General features: G+C 39.4%; 1 protein-coding gene across 1 annotated transcript; it reads left to right on the top strand.

Annotated features, from left to right (window-relative positions):
- Positions 1 to 5,419: 5,419 nt before the first annotated feature.
- On the top strand, positions 5,420 to 8,320 carry LOC104959975 (sodium- and chloride-dependent neutral and basic amino acid transporter B(0+)-like; the record flags this gene model as incomplete). Its single annotated transcript, XM_010787888.1, has 9 exons — positions 5,420 to 5,495; positions 5,581 to 5,712; positions 5,949 to 6,110; positions 6,252 to 6,262; positions 6,666 to 6,806; positions 7,304 to 7,382; positions 7,737 to 7,829; positions 7,931 to 8,056; positions 8,202 to 8,320. Coding segments are annotated over 9 exons (939 nt in total), but the record flags the coding sequence as incomplete, so codon positions are not given.
- Positions 8,321 to 9,483: the final 1,163 nt, after the last annotated feature.

The raw sequence follows: 9,483 nt of genomic DNA, 5'->3' as shown, positions 1-9,483 counted from the left end.
GTACATTTACCGTCGATAGATTGTCTCTCCCTCTTACCATCACTGCAGCAACTCTATTACAAATAAGTTGGTTTAATGAAGGCTGCTCGGTTTACACATAGGGCCCGTAGTCATTTTGTCAGCCAGAACCTTGAGCATCCATGTATGATCCTCTACACGCCCCACGTGTGTGCTCTAATTGGCTTTCATTTAAGTGACTCATCAGTGATTAATTCAATCTATTATTCTGTTGACACATGGCTGAAGAAGTGAAAAGTTGTTAAGGCTGTTTATTAATATGTATTTTGTCTCTCTCTCTCTCTCTCTCTCTCTCGTTTCCTCTCCCACGCACATTGATATCAAAGGATCATCTAGTTTTAGATGAGACCTGCAACTGCTTCTGAGCAGCAAATAATAATGTCTTATTGACTGACCATTATGTTAATGCATTGGCCTATAGATAGAAGGACGCCAAATTCCAGTCTGCTCTTCCCCCCCCCGCTGTCCAGAGTATAAGGCACTTCTCAGACACCCCAAGCCGTGTCTGGCATTCAATTTGAGGCTAAACCTTCCTAAATGTCAGTCCCTTAAAACTAACTAAACACTGATGGTCCCTACATGTCTCCATGCAGGCTAACTGCTACACATAAATATTGTCCATTGCAACTCCTGTAGAAAAGGCGCAATGATTTCATACACAACAACACATGTATCTGGATCAGATAGCTCATAAGAAGGTAGCACTAATCAAAGCACTAAACTATGTTTTGAATTCTGTGCAGAATGAGAATGGCTGGTAGCACTGTGGCAGGATTCTAATGTACGGGCAACGTAGTAATGTTACACTAAAGTGCTGGTTTAACAACAACGCTGTCCTGACCAGTCGCATCCTCATTGCGAATGTAGTGTCTCTAAGCTTCACCCGCCGGTACTCCATGGCATTTCGTGTTTCACCAACACAAGCTTTTTTAAAATTTATTGATTCTTGTGTCACCACACTATTTCCTCTTTTTTTTGGTGTTGCACAGCACGATTTAAAAGTAATGTATATTTGTATTTGGTCGATCTCACGGCATTTACTGTTATAAGGTGAACCGGAAGCGTGTTGTTCATAAAGCATGTTCATTACTCAATACTCAAGCCCACAATTATTGTCTTTTATTTATCTCGTATATTTCGGACCTTCTCTATAGTTGCCGTACTTGTAATGGCGTGCTTGATGAAAGTGAACGCTGTGACGCATAGTTTTTCTCTCTTGCATATCCATTGTGTATTACATGCATAACTGTCTATTAACTCTTTGTAATCTGAAATTCTTGATAGGGATGTGTCAAAATAGCTCTCCTGCGATATCGTCTTAGTAACTATTATTAGATATAACGGTAATGAATACTTATCTCGTTTCATATCTTTCTTAATTGTCGATAAATGTTAGTCTTTCTAGCACCACTATCAAACTCTCTCTCTTGATGTTGGCACTTCAGACATATCCGTCCCTTGAGTTTTCTGCGGTGATCCCTAAGTCGCTATATGTGTTGTTTTTATTTGCATGATTAATGGTGTGTCTTTACTGACATACCTTTTCGTCGTAGTATAAAATACCAGGTTCAGCTGAAATGTAATGGAGTAGATTACTTAGTAACATGGGTTGTTTATGTGGGTTTTTCACATCATTAATCTGCGCAATTATTGGTCACAAGTATTTTCAGCCATTTATTAATGTATGTGTGGAGCTTAAAGACATTTATGAGGGCGTGTGTTACTATGGCGACTCGGATTTGTAGTGAGGGTACGTCGAAGATGACGGTTCGCTTGCCATAGCTGTGTGTATATATCCACCAAAGGCTGCATTATGATCAAAGCGACAGTTCACCATTTAAAGTTTATGCTCGTTATCATGGGTGAAAGATCAAAACATGTGTGTGCTGCCTCCACATTTTAAATATGACAAACTACTAACGCTACACTTCCACTCGCGGGAAAATAACGTTTAGACAGATGATCGCCACCTATTGCATGTCTGGCTGGGGGATCAGCGCCGGTCGGCGTTACTCGCCTACTCTATGATATCATTACGGCTCTGGCGCTGCTCGATTCGCCTTTTTCTCTATATACTCTCTATGTTTGAGATCCGACGTACCTTTGCGCACCTCCGCTCTCGACGAACCAATCGAGGTAGTCGCGCTTGTAAAGAGACTATTAACTGTAGAATGGGGTAATTTTCCGTGCCGGCAACATGCTGTTTGATTGAGGTGAAATCGACACTTATCGGTACACGACTACTCAAAACTTGGAATACTAGAACGCCCCCCAAGAAGAACTACAACATGCTTAAATCGGACGTCTCTTCTTGACGACTCATATCGATATTATCACCTACATATCCGAGTAGGGCCATGTTTGAATACATTGATGTGCTACTTATTCAAGATGTATAAAATCTAAAATAATGTAACTCATCCGGGGAGCCTGTAAAAAAAAATCTTTATATGAAAAAATAAAAGGGGAGAAATAGAAACAAATAGAGGTTTTGAGTTATAAACACTGTCGTCTAACTTGTCGTCCACTAAATGGCAGCATTAATGATTTTATAAACCACCCCGTTGGTCCCACATGACAGCTCATTCATTTATCTTACACATCTTTCTGTGCAATTATTATAACCATTCCCATTAATTACGCGTTCTGTAATTCAATACGTACTCACCCATTCTACAATTCTGAGCAGGTAACCTTGGGCTACTTTTATACTCACCCTCCTTTTAAAGCGAGAAGAAATATTCCATTGAAGTCAACCACAGTCGTGAGGCGCCGTGTGAACGCCCTATTGGCGAGTTATGCCGAGTGTGGTCTAGGAATTCAGGACAAAAAATGTAGAGAGTCCCCCAACCCTACACATTTATTATACCATGGTCACTGCCCCCAGTTTTTTCCTGTTCTATATTGGCAGCTAGTCTTTGCTATCTATTGCATGATCTGATATAAATGTTGTGGGGAAACCCCTAATATAGAACAACACTTAAAGCAGACTTTAGATTACACCTGCGTATTTGAAAATCGCGTGGATTGATGTCAGTGGCACAATCAGGCGACACGCTAGTTTTGATATTTGGGCTTGGTAAGAATCTATCAACATTTATAGCGTGACTATTGACATGATGGAACGAGTATAAAGTATATTCATTACCGTCTATTCCCTCAACTTCCTTAATACTTGATCCAATTCATCTCTTAAATGCCTGTATAAATATCTCATCAGCACAGGCTATTCTTATTAGCAATTCCCGTTCAATAGAATTATAACATGAGTTTCATAGTGAAATTGATGTGAAGCATCATAACTCCTTCTATATTTATTTTTCTTCACGGTAGTCTGCACATCCTGAAATGAACCCGGTCGACAGGTTCCTCAACAGCGCATACAAGACGGCACAAAATCACCGAATTATACGATTTAAAATAAAAGCAATATTGTGCTATAGATATTGAATAAGACTGCTTTATGAACCACAATAAAGGGTCCTTCTGCATTTATCAATTAATTATCATAAAGCTACTATGCCCATGTAAACTACGAGCAGAAACATGTAAGTAATTAGGACAGTTTGCGTCATCCCAAGGCGTGGACTCAAAACTACGATAACCACCAATAATATTCAATACAATATTAATTAAGTAATAACAAACCTCTTGCCCTATCAAAACCAACAGCTTTCCGGTCTCCTATACCCACGTATCCGTGAGAACTACAATAGAAATACATTACTTTAAATCGTGCTGTGGCACACGAAAAAAAGGGGAAAATCGTGTTGGTCGAACACGATCATAGATTTTAAAATCGTGTTGGTGACACGAATGCCATAGACTGGGTGGTGAGCTAGGCACTAATTTCGCATGAGGATGCGACTTTGTCAGACAGGTTGTTGTTAAACCGCACTTATTTACATTAGCTACGTGCCGCGTACATTAAATCCTGCCACAGTTTCTACCAGCATCTCATTCTGACAGAATTCAAAACATAGTTAGTGCTTTGATAGTGCTACCTTCTTATGAGCTATCTGATCAGTACATGTATTTGTTGTGTATGAAATCATTGCCTTTTCTACAGGAGTTGATGGACAATATTTATTGTAGCAGTAGCCTGCATGTGAGACATTTAGGGACCATCAGTGTTAGTAGTTTAAGGGACTGATCATTTAGGGAAGGTTTAGCCTCCAATTGAATGGAGACACGGCTTGGGGTGTTCTGGAAGTGCTTATACTCTGGACAGCGAGAGCAGACTGGAATTTGGCCTTCTACTATAGGCCAATGCATTAACAAATGGAGCATAAACATTATTATTTGCTGCTCAGGAGCAGTTTCAGTTCATCTGTAAAACTAGATGATCCCTTGATATCTAATGTGCGTGTGAGAGGGAAACCGAGAGAGAGAGAGAGAGAGAGAGAGAGAGAGAGAGAGAGAGACATCCAGTATTTAATAAAACAGCTTTAACAACTTCACTTCTCAGCATGTGTCAACAGTAAAATAGTATTTGATTAATCCTAGGGTCCTTAATGAAGCAATTAGAGCACACCGTGGGGTGTAGAGATCATACATGGAGCTCAGTCTGGTGACAAAATGACTACGCCTATGTGTAAACCGAGCAGCTTTCATTCAACAAGCTTATTTGTCATATGAGTTGCTGCAGTGATGGTAAGAGAGAAGAGACAATCATGGTTTAAATGTTACTGGATGGTAAATGTGTGTATTCATAGCCTAATATATTACTTAGAAGTGCAAAAAAAACATTGGCTTACTTTAACTAAAGTTAATGTAGAATATTTGTTACATCACATGTTAGATGCTTTTACCCAAAGCGACTTACATACATACACTCAATGTGGGCATTTAAAGGAATTTAGTTACTTTACAATGCATCCAAACTACTGTATATAAGAAGTTGAATATTGAGCAGTTTACAAAAAAAAAATCTAAATTCAAGGTAGAATTTCTAAAGGGTGAGCTGTTTCTTTAAGATCTGAGGTAAGATGGCCGTTTGAGTGATAATTTATTTTTGACTTACTGTAACAGGTCTCAACAGTGTAGACAGGTTTACCTGTGTAAAAAGCAGAAACCATTGGCAGGAATTCATGTTGGTCGCTGTGACTTGAAACCATCAAAAGCAGATGAAAATGTGGAAATATTGCTCGAACATTTCCAAGGACCCTGCTATTCTTAATGATCAGGTAGGACTTTCAACAAATGAATACATATCTAGCATAACTGTTGCCAATTAACTAAGGAAACAAATTATATTTTGCTTTTACAATAGCTTCCAAGACATAATGACCTACAGTAATTACCCCCCAGCAATGCTAACTTGTAATACCATACTGGACATGTTTGGAACACCTCTTTCTTTTGGATTTTAGTGCATATTCTTAATGAAAAAAGATGATCTATCTCCATGATAGGCTTCGCTGTTGGCCTGGGAAATATCTGGAGATTTCCATATTTAACCTATAAACATGGGAGCGGTAATTATTTACAACAACAAAAAATGATGCCAGTGTTGTAAGTACTGTCATCATCACTAAAACATGCTGTCATGCCTGTGAGCAGGTGCCTTTCTCATTCCCTATTACCTGATGTTGGTTTTATGTGGAATTCCTCTTTTCTTCTTGGAGAATGCCATTGGTCAGTTCTGCAGCCAAGGTCCAGTTAACAGTTGGAGAGCAGTGCTGATACTGCAGGGTAAGCCTAACAGTAGATATGTTAAAGGCTGCAACATTCAGTTATTTGTTTTAATAATGTAATAATAATGAAAAAGAAGATTTTGAATAGTGGCTTTTCGGTCTTCTTCTGTCTAAAAGAAAATAATGATTGTTGTAGGTGCTCAGTGGGGATAAGAAGTAAAACATCTTTCCAAATAACTTATTAAAGTGTATAGTCCAGCATTATAGTGTGTTATAACCTGTTATCTTCTCCAGGTGTTGGCCTTTCCGTGGTTTTAGTAACCAGGTTTATGTCAATTTACTACAACCTCATCATCGCCTACAGCCTGTACTACATGTTCGCCTCCTTCCAGTTTCTTCTGCCGTGGTCCAGCTGCCTCAGTCTGCCTGACAGTAACTGCAGCACCACGCCTCAAGGTGCTTTTATTATTTCCATATTTTAAGAAGTTGAGGATCAAACCTGCTTTTATGTTGAAATGAACTTGTTCTTGTGCACTTTACACCTCAGATCAAAGCTTAAGTAACACTTATTTGGTCTTTTTTCTTTTACTTTTCTAGTGTACTGTAATGTAAGTGGTGTTTTAGTGACCAACTGGACTCAGGAGAACACCACCTGTCCTTCATTTGACACAATCACAGTTCCCATGCAGAGCCCGAGTGAGCAGTACTGGGAGTAAGGATTACACACTACAAACACAAATTCGCCCACTTATCATAAATGCTGTGGCTGAACGCTCAGATGTTTCTCCTCCTCGGCCGTGTGACAACATCCACCCCAAGTCCTTATCCACATTATCTGAATATCCACTCACCCCGTAGCCTACATACAAAACAACAAATTGATGCTGTGCAGGAATGTACATGCCATGGTTAACTTTGCACTTTTAAATATCTTATAAATAAAGGCAGTTGCATAACTCTATCATGAGATCACACGTTCAGAATATGAAATCATGTCTTTTGTCTCTCCAGGTGGTTTATTTTACAGCTACGTTTCCGTATGTGTTGATATTGATCCTGCTGATCAGAGGTAGGACACTAGAGGGAGCCAGAGACGGGATAGAGTTCTACATTGTTTCCCAATCCAATTTGACTAAACTGACAGAAGCACAGGTAGGTACATACGTGACAATGCTAACTGATGTTCAGCAGGTACAGTATAATGTTTGAATGTTAATTATCTTAGGTTAGCACTTTTACATACTAAAATGTACTAATTAGCTCTCAACAAAAAGCTAAGGGTGATGGCAATGTCATTAGGTATGATGGTGAATATTGGAAAAGATACATTGTGAACTGATGATGGTGCTAGATGAAAAGTTGTTTTGTGATCAAATACTTTTTTTTAATACCACAGATTAGATTGGTGCTAGATACAAAGTTCAAGCCTATCCTTAACTCTAACCCTAAGCCTTACCCTAACCCCATCATCTGGGAAACATGCATGTCTGTACACTTTTTAAAGGCAATCTGCCCAGTTTGTGTTGAATATTTCTGTCTGCAAATATTGCCACTCCTTCAGTCATGCCGGTAGCATGGCTAAGAAGAGTTGAGTTGTCCTATAAATGATGTCCTATATCACTCTCTTAAGTCATGTTGGTGTGTTTCAGGTCTGGAAGGATGAAGCAACTCAGACCTTTCAATTGGAATTGCGACTCTTGTTTCTTATAGCAACTTCCATAACAACATGTTCTTAGACTCAGTTGTTGTAACCCTCTTAAATCATGGTAGGAAAATACATTTGAAGCACTATTTCAAAGCTGAAGGATATTGTCAGAGTTTATTTAAGACATAACAATACCATGTTATAAGTCATTCTTTCTTCAAACATCAAAACCATTATGTATAGTGCTGTGCATAGTACACTATGTCAGTTTACAGTTGGACCATTGAGTCCTCGGAGAGAGTTATCTACAGCTTCCATTTTCTGTAGCAAGATTTAAGTTGTATAAAACGCCTTGAGTGGCACCTTTGATATACAGTGTGAGAAATTCTGTAAGCTGTCGCTACATTTGGAGTGACTATTGTAATTTTCTGTTACAGCTACGAGTGTATTTGCAGGCTTTGCCATTTTCTCAATTTTGGGTCATATGGCCCACATCTATGGAAAGCTTGTTGCAGCAGTGGTGAAGGAAGGTCGGCATCTTTCATATAACTGACTGATTGAGACAAGATGTCAAAAATCTGCTACAGTATGATGTTCTTTTCTGAAAGTGTGTTGCTCTATTGTTGTGCAGGATTTGGCCTGGCATTCATTGGGTATCCAGACACCTTGGCTAAACTTCCCATTTACCCTCTTTGGTCCATCTTGGTTTTCTTTATGTTCATCATAGTTGTCCTGGACTCTCAGTTTACATGTTTAGGTGAGATTGTCATTTACCAGTGGCTTTGCTATCATACCTCGTACCCAAAGCCCCTTTTTCTACACGCTGTATCTATGTCATATCAACAAATCACTGTAACTGTTTAATTGGCTCATGAATTCTCACCCCTCTTCTTGTCTTTTAGAGGTGATCACAACCTGCCTGTCGGATGCTTTCCGTGAAAACTTCAAATCCAAACGTACCTCATTGACTATTGGGACATGTGTCACTGTCTTCCTCTTGGGCCTGCCATGTGTCACAAGGGTACACCAGATCTACCGGCAGTGAATATATGAATTCTGTCAGATATATTATCCTTGCTAACTGTGTGTGTGTGTGTGTGTGTGTGCGTGCGTGCGTGCGTGCGTGCGTGCGTGTGTGCGTGCGTGTGTGTGTGTGTGTGTGTGGTTTTGGTGGAGAGCATGTTGGTTCTTCATCAGTCCATGCATCCTTGTTATAAGTACAATATATTTTTTAATTTTATTTTTTACATGTTATACTTCATTAATTCCACCTTTCTGATTTAATAAAATCAGAAAGGTGGAGGTACTGTACAGCTCTCGTTTCCTTAAGAAGGCAGTCAAGATCCTCAAGGACCCACATCACCCGGGTAACGAGCGCTTTGGCCGCGCTCAGGCAGGCACTTCTGTACCATGTCTTCCCGGACAAACAGACTCAAATTTAGTTTCTTTCCCAGGGCAATATGTGCACTTAACGCTGCTAATATTTAAGTTATCATGTCTTCCGTGCAATAATCATGTCTTCCGTGCAATACGAGGGGAATCGTGCAATTTAATTTATTATTTATTTATGTACATATTCCCTATCATGTCTATTTAAGTCCCATTTGTTGTTTTTATATTGTCTTGTTGTTTTTATATTGTCTTGTTGTTGCGCGTTGGCACCTTGGTTCATATTGTAATTTCGTTGTACTTGTACAATGACTAATTAAAGATCTTATCTTATCTATTGCAGCCACATGCCCTTACACATTGAATGTGGCATTCATGAGTTGTCACATCTAATCTTTTGAAAATAGCTGAAGCATTCGATGATTACGTTTGCCCATTAGTTGTTGACTGTCAGTCATTGTGAGGAGCACTGAGTGTCCTTTGCAGATATGTGACAGCTCTAAATAGTTCCACTTTTGCAAAGACTTCCCTATAGAAGCAGACTTTTGTTATATGCTCTTCATTTAAGCACCCAGGCATAAAAAGACTCAAACTTGACCTTGTCTAACAATCAAGGTCGGAATCAATAGACTGCTGTTTGCGCGTGGGCTGCATGGATCACCTTGCCTTCTGAGCAATAGCTGCTGTAGGTCTTTTTGTCATCCACATCTAATTCAACAACTGTGCATCATTTCCTCGGCTGTGAAAATAAATCCGATCTGGCAAAACAAAAAAGTTCATTGGGGACGTCAGTGA

The sequence above is a fragment of the Notothenia coriiceps genome, unplaced genomic scaffold, assembly GCF_000735185.1.
Source record: "Notothenia coriiceps isolate Sejong01 unplaced genomic scaffold, NC01 NC01_scaffold00031461, whole genome shotgun sequence".
Taxonomy (NCBI): Eukaryota; Metazoa; Chordata; class Actinopteri; order Perciformes; family Nototheniidae; genus Notothenia; species Notothenia coriiceps.
The sequence above is the reverse complement of the archived record's forward strand: the minus strand, read 5'-3'. Positions and strand labels throughout refer to the sequence as shown.